This window comes from Dreissena polymorpha, chromosome 9, assembly GCF_020536995.1.
Source record: "Dreissena polymorpha isolate Duluth1 chromosome 9, UMN_Dpol_1.0, whole genome shotgun sequence".
Lineage (NCBI taxonomy): Eukaryota > Metazoa > Mollusca > Bivalvia > Myida > Dreissenidae > Dreissena > Dreissena polymorpha.
This window is the reverse complement of record NC_068363.1, coordinates 62,371,462-62,383,651: the sequence shown is the minus strand read 5'-3', so window position 1 is coordinate 62,383,651 and position 12,190 is coordinate 62,371,462. Positions and strand designations below refer to the sequence as shown.

Here is a 12,190-nt window from a genome sequence, read left to right as displayed (position 1 = left end):
CCAGAGGCACACTCTATACATCAAACTCTTAGTGCATGTTCACCAGAGGCACACTCTATACATCAAACTCTTAGTGCATGTTCACCAGAGGCACACTCTATACATCAAACTCTTAGAGCATGTTCACACAATTTGCGTCATCAAACGAGTATGCCATTAATACTTGTACTGCTTCATACTTGTAAAATGCTGCCAGAAAGCAATAAATATCAATCATCAAATCATGCTGTAATTGGGAGAATGAAAGAGGTTCCATCCACAAAACAAAGGCTCTTCTCCTTTTTTTCTAAACATATGAGTCGTGTTCTGAGAAAACTGGGTATAATGCATGTGTGTAAAGTGTCGTCCCAGATTAGCCTGTGCAATCCGCACAGGCTTATCAGGGACGACACTTTCCACTTTTAAGGTATTTTTAGTTTCAAGGAAGTCCCTCCTTACCCAAAATCAAATTTAGGCGGAAAGTGTCATCCCTGATTAGCCTGTGCAGACTGCACAGGCTTATCTTGGATTACACTTTACGCACATGCATTAAGTCCTGTTTTCAAAGAACAAGGCTCATATTCACCACAGCTGTCATTAGGCAAATCCATAAATTCTTAATGTTTAAAGATACGTGGTTTAAAGAATTTTGTAATTCTGACATAATTAGACAATAAAGAAAAGTTAGTCTCTAGGAAAACCCTACTTATGTGTGATTAGCCTGTGAAGACTGCACAGGCTTATATCAGGGACAACACTTTCTACCTATATGTGACTTTTGTTTAGAATATACTTCCTAAATAAAGACATTCGTTGATTTAAGCTGAAAGTGTTGTCCCTGATTTGCCAGACATTCAGCCAGATTTTCCTAGAATACTACTTAAATAATTTGAACAAAATTTGGAAACTTTCAGCTTCCCATACCATGTATAAAGCTGTATAAAGGCGAAAATAACAACATTAACAGTAAAATTGTTGTAAAATTGTTTTAAAAATGCAGATAGTAGATGTGTTTTTTCCAATTTAGTTATGCTTTAAATAAAAAACATTTGTAGCTAAACATGAGAACCAATCGTACCGAATTTTTGCATTGTATTTGTCCTCAAATTCAGCAAGTATAATGTTCGTATTTAAAGTATTAGAACTGAACTACACAATTTTGATTTTTGCTCCTTCCTTGCATATATTTTAATAACGTTAAAGTGTTTGCCTTCCAAAATTGAAGTTTGCCAAACATTTCCTGAACAATTAAGGATTGTAAGACTTTTCAAGTTGCCAACTTTCAATATTTTTTCCTATTTATTTTCTAAATCATGTATTTTTAAATTTCACTCTTATAAACATAAATATTGATCAAGAAAGAATTATTTGGAATATATTTATACATAATACTGTCAATTCTGCACACAAAATAATGCACATAAATAACAGATAGATCATGCACTTATCAGTTGAATCAAGAACTGTAATCAACAGTTTTCACACTTCTTACAACAGTCAAGTCTGAATCTATTGCAGCCAACATCACAGATAATCACATATCACTAAATACTTTTTTTGTGAGAGCCATACTTTAATGTTTTCAAGCCTTTAAATTCAAGATATAGATAATTGTTAAAAAATGTACAAAGTTTTATGTACTCTAAACAGTATAATTGTGTAGGCTCCGCAGAGAGAGGCCTGGCTAATTCTGCATGAAACAAGTTGTCAACTGGAATTCAGTGACTGATGTATGAGGACTGACAGTTGAAAACTGAATGGCTGGAATGTTTGTGATTGACGAACAAGGATTGACAGTTGAAACTCTGACATGGACCAGTTTTCCACCCATACAGGGTTGTGGCCAGAACACATTTCAGGTAGTCAAAACTGAAAATGGATATGTAAACAAGAGGAAATGTCACAACAAAACCATGCCCAGCTACTATATTAAACAAGGGCTGTTTGTAAAACATGCATGCCCCCTACATGGGCTATCAGTTGTAGTGGCAGCCATTGTGTGAATACGTTTTTTTTAATGTAACCTTGACCTTTGACATAGTGATATGAAAATCAATAGGGGTCATCTGCCAGTCATGATCAATGTACCTATGAAGTTTCATGATCCTTGGCCTAATTATTCTTGAGTTATCATCAGGAAACCATCTTACTGTTTTGAGTCACTGTGACTTTGACCTTTGACCTATTGACCTGAAAATTAATAGGGGTCATCTGCCAGTCATGATCAATGTACCTATGAATGTTCATGATCCTAGGCATAAGCATTCTTCGGTTATCATTCGGAAACCATTTTACTATTTCGAATCACTGTGACCTTGACCTTTGACCTAGTGACCTGAAAATCAATAGGGGTCATCTGCCAGTCATGATCAATGTACCTATGAAGTTTCATGATCCTAGGCGTAAGCATTTTTGAGTTTTCATCCGGAAACCATCTGGTGGATGGACCAATGGACCAACCGACATGTGCAAAACAATATACCCCCTCGTCTTTGAAGTGGGGCATAAAAACTTAAAGGGTCAGTAAAGGTCAAATAATATGCTTTTCACATATAATACATTAAATATTTTATAATTTACTTCTAGTGAAATTGTTACCTCTCTGTTTTGTAACGCATGCTTAGATTATTTAATATATCAGGCTTCAAGTAAATGAGTATAGCTATGTTTAGACAGCACACATTTTATCCCTTTTCTTTCACATCTGTTTAACAGCAGTTTTTTGGTAACAAATGATCACGTCTGTGAAAAAATATACCCAGGAAAAGAAATGCATTAATTCTGTTTAATGCATGGTGTTTTTTTATTTCTCAAAATCACCATCCCTTTTACTGATGACAATACTTCATTCCAGCAAATTACTTAGACCATAAATTGAATTAAATTCAGCCAAATAATGTCTTAAATAATCAAGCAACTAGAGATAGCTCTCACAAAAACAAATCTATCAACTACCAGGATCTGCCACATTCAATTATCTGTAAAACTTATAAAACTCGAAACTATAATTACCCATATCAGAAACAATACACATGTTCCCCTTCAAACAAAAGAAAAAGACACATCTTAATCAGTCTGATAGAGCCTGTCAGACTTTATCTATCTGACAATGTCATTGACGAACAACAGTTGGTGCTGTTATACCGGGGCGGCTCAGACTGACAAAAACATGGCACAAAACACAATCATGATTGTTTAGTCCTGCTACAGAGTTGCATAATACTGCAAAATGTGCAAAAACAAATTGTTGATCTATGATAAAAGAGCACTAATGGTGTTGCTCTTTGAAAATTATAAACAGACAGTTTTGTTTAAGTGCATACATTATACGGCATTGCTATTGTGAGTACATTTTAAGTGAGATTGTACATGTACATAATCATTGAACAGTCAAGGGACAGAATTTATGTGAAATAAATTGAACTATGCAATAGTACAGATTACTTTATGATTATAATAATCATAAATGATTTGAATTGTGAAAGAGTCAAGTGAAATGGTAGTACACAAAAAGTAAATGTTAATTCCCAATCAGACACAATCGTTTAACTACAGGTCTGCACAGGCTAAGCTGGGACAATTCTTCACTGCCATACATTAAATCGCGCCCAAATCAATTATATCATATTTATCCTTAACAATAAAAGAACATCAAACACCACATACTTGATGCACTTACTTAATTAACAAAAACAATCTAGCAAAAGTTTGAGATCTACAAAATTGTAACCATCAACGCCTTAGCCGTGTGCTATTTAAAAAGATATTAATATAATGAATAGGAATTATAATACTAACAAGAACTAGCTATGGCTATAATTTTGCCTGCAGGTTACCTTCTTTTGCACAATAAAACACTGGTCTCCTATAAGCCAGGGAAGCAATTAAATTATCTTCCTTGAACATTACACTGAACAGAATCAGACAAATAAAAACTTCATGAAAATTAAACTACATTTCAGCACCATTATAATCTACCCTCAGTTGAAAAGCTTTTTGAAACCCCAAACATAGTGTCATAAACTAAATTTCATGAACACAACACAGTATCTGAGATATTGACACTATTTCCATTGGAGTTTTAACCCATTTATGCCTAGCGTCTAGAAAAAAGGCCTTGGCAAACGTGGCGTCTCATCAGGGTCTACGCTGTTTGCTAAAATGAATTTCTGTAAAAAATATTCTAAATATAGAAATAAATATACTAGACAACCCTAATTTTGGAAATAAATTGATCCAATTTCGAAGGATGGGAGAGTCCACTAGGCATAAATCTACACTAGCGTTACCGATCACCGAAATTGCCATTGGCGATTACAATTCCTGGCTGGCGATTAAAAATAAGATTTTCATGAAATTGGCGATTAAAAAAAAACGTATGCATTACAAATGCACAATCTTAATGCCTGTTTGCAGGCCGTATAAATGGCCAGAAACATCGCTAAGATTACACAGGTAACACCCTTACAGGAAAGGCCCCAGGGGAAAATAACTACCGCCTAGATCGATAATCCACATGGCTAATGTCTTAATTGGTCACTCTTTACACTGCGACCTGACTTTTTCGAACATTTGGGTTACTTGGCGATTTACGTAATTACTGAATCACTGAAACGTGCCATGTAATGACATATGCTATAGATGTTACGATTCAACGTTATCGAATCCACCAGTACGGAATTGTCATTTAATAAGATGGGCGGAGTTATGGCATTGAAATAGCCACTATAAACTAATTTCCCAAGAAACAACGATTTTGATTGGCTAAAAAAGTAGATAAGAGTTACTTCCCTTTACGGTCGCTATGCGACTTGAAAGACCGATTTAGAAAGTGAGTTGCAGATTCCGGGAAAAATGGATGCTTCGAACGAAAATGGAAAGTCGAAGCAACAGAAATTACCACAATTCTTTAGAAAAGAAAGCGGACAGAATAATGTAAGCTCAGGAAATGACCAAATGTTAGGTTCGTGATCAGAGGAGGTCTAGTGCAGGCATCGGATGCTAGCCCAAGTCAGTTATGAAATCATACCTGTCAAGTCTCACGGTTTCGCTGTGAGTCTCAAGGTTTTTGGCATGCAATGACGGTCTCATGCTGACATAGTAATTTCTCATGCATTTCTTCAAAAACCAAAAAAATGAAAACAAGTAAAGTTTGGATTGCATAAAATGTCGTATAATTACTACCGAGACGGGCGGGCTGTTTTAGTGGATTCTAGACTAAATTCCACATGTACCGTAAACTGTTTAACGGTGTTAATGTATCATCACTACGCCACCAGTGTCTATGTAAACAAAAAAAATCGGCTGCAAAATGTCAGCAAGTGGCTCATCAGCGAAGAAAAAACTTCAAGCAAAAAAAGGGCTAATTTCAGACCAAAATAGTCTTACTTTTGCTCAGTAAATAGCCCCAAAACGCATCACAGACGATCTAGGATCCAAAAATTGTACGGGGGGCATGCCCCCGGACCCCCCTAGATTTGGCTACTAAGTTTTTTTCCTTAGCGCCAACCTAGTAAATGGGTTAAAATGCAACTTAACAAAAAAATCAAAAGTGATCTAATATTAGTGGGTTTTTTTCAGTCAAACGCAGCAACTTTTCACAATTCAAAGGGACCTGGCCCCATTCCCAAAATGGTGAAAAACAACAACTGAATATATAGGTACCAGACATGAATCTACAGGATAAATGTCCTCCAATTCAGCTGGTTGGTACCAACTCAATACAATTGCTATACCAAGGTGCACTAGTTTAAATACTGATGAATACTTCAGAGTTTCATTATCTATGCACAGGAAATTTTTGAGTGTCACCTTGTCACAGAAAGCTGATTAATTTATTTTGGAAGTCATTGGCAGCCATCAATTTCATGTATCTGTCTTTATTACAGATAACAGTAATAAATTTATTTCAAAAAAGTAAAGGAGACAATTTTAGAAAACATATTTATCCATACAATGCAGCAAGCAATAACCATAAAAGTATGCATTTGTCTGCATCAAATATCAAATAATGCTTTAATATATAATTATTGTTTCTTTTTTTTTACTTCGCTCTTGAAAACTCTACCATGGAAATGTCACTTACCGGTAGTATGATAACACAACTAAATAGTTTGTAAACTTATGGACATGAATTGTTTGTCGCATAAAACATTTAATTTGGTTTCAGGAGTTTGTTTTTAAGAACTTAAATTTGTCTACTTCAACATGACGAGTTCATGACAAATAATTTGTGCATACAGTTGTGATGCCAGAGAATCCTGTGTCAACAAGCCAAGCTGACTGTTTCATATCAGTAATGCTGAGAATTTTATACATCACATCAGGGTGAAATTGCTGTTTTATTGAACCATCAGTCATTATTTAAACTTCGAGAAACTATTGATTTTGCAGTATTTTTCAACATAATCTATCAAATGTTTTTTAAACTGTTGAAACAACTCTGTTTCAAAGCAGGGCTAAGACTAAGATTTTGTTTCATTTTTTTGCATTATTTGTTTGTTTTATTTGTTTGTAATGTTTGCACTGTTTACGTGGCTATGTTTAAGTGTTTTGGGGTTGTTTATTGGTCAATTAGAAAATTGTACATGTGTGTCTTTAACTATAAATAGTTTATCAAGTATCATGAGAGAATATATATAACAGTGCACCTTTACTATTACCAACAGTAAAAAACACCACACCATACTAATAATTGAATGCTACTATTTGCAGGAACATGTTTTGAAGTGCTGAAAGATAGGCATACACTTGGGCGCATATCCTTCCTAATTCATCACATGTCACATTACTGACACATGAATTACTGATAATTGTACATTTTTATGAAATATGACAAGAGAGTACAGAAAACACCCCACACTATTATTTATCTTAAGTGCTTAGACAATTACATACTTCATGTATGAAAAGACATTTCGTTTGATAGAAAAATCTTCATAACTTGTTTCATATAAACTTTAAATAAACTTTTATAATCTGAAAATTTTAACAACTGATAATACATCAATCTTGATTTTGTCAATCTTTCTAAGGAAGTTAAAGAAAATCAAACCCTAGCTTGTATATAACAAATCATGCATCCTTGAATATGGCAAGTAATCTGTAAATTGGCACATTAGTTAATTTAATATTTCCAAGTTGTAAGGACTGGCAAGATAACTTTAGAGATAAAAAAAGTTTGGATTGAGTTGTTTCTGCAGATCATAATTAAAATCAAAAGCATTTGCATGATTACACCACACCAATTTTTTTCCAATGTAGGTTTGATCTGTTTATTTGATTTTGTAATATGTGATACGATTAAATACAAATAAATACTAGTAGTTGTATTGTTCAGTGGTTAAGTATTTTTAAAATGAAAATAAAATCTTACTGGCTCTGATGATTTTCACAAAACTCTTGTATTCAACAGAGCCTTAATAGTCTCCTAGCACAGATTACACCCTAAATGAGAAGAACCAAGAACCATTGTTAAGGATTATAAACTAAAATAATTTAGCCTCACTCTGTGGTTTGGTGCTTAAAATAGCATCCCTGTTTAGCCTGTAAAGACTGCACAGGCTAATTAGGAACGCCCTCTATTATGATTTTTGTCCTTTGAAGGAAGTCTCTGCTTAGTGAAAATCAAGTTTAGGCAAAGTGTTGTCTATGATTAGCCTGTGCAGACTGCACTTTAACACTTAACACTTTAAGCACATACATTAAGATCTGTTTTCCCAGAGTGCTCAATTGCATATTTTTAATTGTGATGATTAACATGGCATTACATCTATTATATTTTTTTATTGAATGATTGCTTCTTACAATTTTGTATTATATAATATAAATAATAATACATTTGTCCCCCTTTTGGCAGTAGTAAACAAGACTAAGCTGAATACAGGTTTGTTTGATTGTCAATCTTTATTTTCTAAAAAAAAATTCTCTAGACACCATAAACACATCCACTGTCAAACCCTTGGAGACTTTCAACGATAATCTATCACTTTTTCTTTACACCATCTGAAAGTTCTACAAACCTAGAATAAATCAATTAAAAGAAATACACTCTGTATTAATTATGGCATAAGCTTCTTAAAGCTACATTATTAGCAGATACAGTAAAAATGAATGCAGAATGTTTAATTTTTTCAACTTTTGCCAATAGATATTGAATTTCAAAAACATCATATTACATTACCTTTTTACAAAATTATTTAATCATAAACAAGCTTTCTTATACATTATCTACCAAATAAATTTAAAGAAATAAAAACAAACATAAATTTCATCATAACACCTGCTGTTATCTTTTGTGTAAAAAAAAACAGTATAATAAAATTAAGAAGAGGTTAACTCCTTGACATATTTAATTTCTTATCTAGCAAGCATCAAAGACTTAGTATGAGCTCAAATGAAATGCACAGGTTTATTTATACATAATCAGCAAATGCTAACTTAAATGAGCATGATTAAATTACTCAAATTTCAGAAGACTTGAACTAGATTACTCTGCAAAAGAACATTAACAAGTTACATGAAAGTAAGACTATAATCTATTACAGAAATAGATAAGATAGTATGATTTAAACTTGATTTAAACATGAAAATAATATTTATGTTTTTATTTTTTAACCTGCCAGATTTCCAGGGTATAAACTAATTTCTGAAAATCAGTTTTAAGAGTTTAACAACTAGTCTAGATTCTGTTCAGTGCAATTTAATCTGTGATAGGCACTGCTAAACACATATTGAATGGATTTTTAATACTTTTCCATCACTCACTGTCATAAATGTCACATCAAGCTAAAGATATATTGTGTTTGATTGTCTTTTTCCCATTTAAAATCCTACCCCACCAGGACATGTTTTTCTGATGTATAATACTGACAGCCATTAAAGCAGATTTATGGATTTCATACCCGGCACACTAAAAATAAATGACATTTTCTGGCTGTGTCAGGATTGACAAAGAAGCCTATCAATCTGAGCTCAATTACCATCTCCTATTACACACCACATAGCATTGCTAACAAATGATCTCCATAGCAAACATAGAGCAATTGTTTTTAAAGCTGGCTGCAAGTTAAACTAAGAAATGTCATTTGAAATAGTTAAAACACTGTGTTGAATTATAGGAATCAATTAGGTTCACTCCCCATTCGATACCCCAGTGTTACCAATTAATACATAAATCTTGTGAAAACTGTCAACTTTCCAGCAGCCAGTGTTGTTTGCTCTCAGAAACAAATGGCTTAACAATAATAGCTCCAGTTTGATTGATGTTCACCTAGATTGATCAACCTAGACAGAACAAAGACCATGTGACACTTGATTGACACGCTGCAATGAACTCTTTGATTGATGCTGCTAGAGCAAACAGCAGATGGCGATTGTAGCAACGGAACAATTCAAGGTCTGCAACTATTTATAGATACAAATGCTGACTGTGCACTGTATATTATACAATCAATAGTAGCACCAAACCATTTGTTTGACATTAACAAACAAGAAATGTGGAAAACAACTTAAAAACTCATGTTAACACTGTACATGTATATCCATCTCTTTAAACTCTACTATAGATTATGAGTATCGTGTCGTGTTTAAACGTTGTTAATTAATTTTTCAAACAACGACAACACGTACCTGTAAGTCTTTTGGGTTGAAATTGTTTCCTTCTTGTCATATTTATCAGAAAATAGTTATTTTCTCGATTAATAACGGTTTATCCCCGCGATAAATGTTCATGACATTTCTGCAGTCTATCTCCGAGACTTAAATGACCCGGAAGTACAACAACAAGTTGCGCATGCGTCATTGCGATAAAAACTAGGAAGGTGCGGAAAGGACAGAAGTTATTTCATGTTTTCAACGAAAACTTTTGCATAACACGTAAGATATCGTCCTGAGATCAATCCGTATGAGTCTTTATATGTTAAATATTTAAAATACATTCTAGTTATTGCAACATTACGAGCATTTTGTTTGAAAACTTGTACGGAATCTGGTTGTGGTCTTGTATTTTTCAATGAAGATACAGTTTACACAGAGTATTCTCCCTTTGTTGAAGTTTTGATAATGCTATGATTAATAATTAATATAAAATATTATATTGTAATTGTAAAAAATAATAAGATATTAAGTTTTATCTTAAGCTCTTTGCTTTGATGAAATCAATAAAATTAATATCCCACAAAAACAACCTAACAGTTTAAGCCAAATGTTACATTTTGAAACAGAAAGTAGCCACATTTATGACTTTATTGTGAATGTGATGAAACTTGATCACAATCTTTGTCGTGACATTTTCTAGGTTGAGTTAGAAACTGAGTCACAAACGTCCAAACACTAGATCCCCAAGTCATATCTAAGATAAAGATTGTTACCACTCTTGAGGCCTTATTTATGACTACCTATACCACAGTGATAGGGCGATTACCACAACTATTCCGCTCACCGTAGAAGTTTTATACTTCTGGCAATAGCTCCTTCTGTAAAAAACATGGCCGCAAACTTTTTGATGAGTCCAGAAATCAATGAAAAAAACGAGAAAAGAAGTTAAGTTGGTAATAAAATGATATTCCATCGAACGAAGTATATATTTACATCTAATTGCCATTTACCACATCAACATTGATTGAGACGCTATTAACTTCAAAATAGTGAAAACAGTTTGAGCATGTCGTGAAAGAAGGTATGAATTTTTCACCCTATTTCAAGACCGAAATCACCCTATTTTTTAAAATCAAGGGGTGAAAACCCTATTTCCCAAATTATTATCTGGGACACTGCCTATAACTTTTGCAATATTGAAGATATGAACTTGATATTTGGCATGCATGTGTATCTCATCAAGCCGCACATTTTGAGTGGTGAAAGGTCAAGGTCATCCTTCAAGGTCAAATATATGGCTTCAAAGCGGCGCAGTAGGGGGCATTGTGTTTCGGACAAACACATCTCTTGTTATATATACAATGATTTAAGTCTGTCACATCAGGTCTAACACATCGACTATCATCTGATTATTACATTTTTCGTACAAGTACCAATGTTGTCGAGCGCGCACAACTTTTTGTAATCACTATTTCAAAGTCATGCTTAATATTTCACAACTGGTAAACTTTTAAATTGACGACATATTGGTTCAGAAATTCAATGGAGTGCTTCGCAAGTGGCAATCATTTTGCAGTGTCTTATAATAAAATATTTTTTCACCCGGTTACCTGGTATTGCTTCGTCCGCCATGTTTCTTTTCGTCAGAAGGATACAGAGCTTTTGTCACAAGTATAAAATTTCTACAGTGAGCGGAATAGTTGTGTTAATCGCCCTTTCACCGTGGGATGAAATTTGGTCAGAATGTTTATTTGGACAATATGAAGGCCATTTTGGAATCTTGGTCAAGTGGGATCAAAACTATATAAGATATTCAATAGACTCTTCACAATAAGCCAAAATCAATAAAAGCGCCAAGTCACGTGACTCACAAAATTCCAGAACAAGGCTGAACGTGTAGCCATTTCTATTAGTGCCATGTAACGCTGCATCTAATTTCCACCCTTCACTCTTTTGAACATGTGCCGACATAATTATGTTGTCAACACAATATAAAATTTCCAGAATTAGTCTATATATACACTGCCCTTTTTAAGTGTTAATACATTGAATATGTGTTTTTGATTTTAAGTACTTGCTTTTATTCAATTGTTTGCATACATTTTGACACTCATCGTTTCAGCATTTTTATCACGGTGTTTAATCAAAGATCTATGTTGTTTATTGATAGATCATTGGTTTTATTGCCCCTTTTTTAAGCACAAACCAATTATCTAGTTATGATCAAATACTGTGCTGAAAAATACTAAATAACAACAAGGTGTCATAAACTACATGTGGTAGACGTCTGGTCATATAACACATTTTTTGATACCCCATGTCTTCACATTGCTTAGTCATTCTAGGACTACTTTGATGCAAAATACGCAAAGTTAAATGAATTAGTCCACACAGATAGTAAGAAACTGAATACTTTATAGGCAGTTAAATCATGATAATAATATTGAACGCTGGCCAACGTGCAATCGTTCCTACACTAAATTTTTTACACAGGCAGAAATTCCTTCCTACGTTATTTTGACAACTCAGACATTCGTTCATACATTATGTTGACAATTGGGACAATGGTTAATAATTATTTTGACATTCTTTTGGTCGCCGTGGCCTAGTGGAT

At 33.7% G+C, this 12,190-nt stretch overlaps 2 protein-coding genes across 3 annotated transcripts in view; one reads left to right on the top strand and one right to left on the bottom strand.

Moving 5' to 3' along the window:
- LOC127845227 (teashirt homolog 2-like) overlaps positions 1 to 9,764 on the bottom strand; it is a 115,353-nt gene extending 105,589 nt beyond the window's left edge. The window contains exon 1 of one of the 2 annotated variants that reach the window (XM_052376029.1): positions 9,610 to 9,764. In XM_052376029.1, coding sequence (XP_052231989.1) covers positions 9,610 to 9,649 — 40 coding nt within the window. In that variant the 5' untranslated portion in view covers positions 9,650 to 9,764. The remainder of the gene's footprint in view (positions 1 to 9,609) is intronic. The other variant, XM_052376032.1, reaches the window with a different exon arrangement.
- Positions 9,765 to 9,767: 3 nt separating this feature from the next.
- Positions 9,768 to 12,190, top strand: part of LOC127845226 (uncharacterized) — a 112,276-nt gene continuing 109,853 nt past the window's right edge. Inside the window, exon 1 of the mRNA XM_052376028.1 lies at positions 9,768 to 9,855. The gene's annotated coding sequence lies outside the window, so the exon portion shown is untranslated. The remainder of the gene's footprint in view (positions 9,856 to 12,190) is intronic.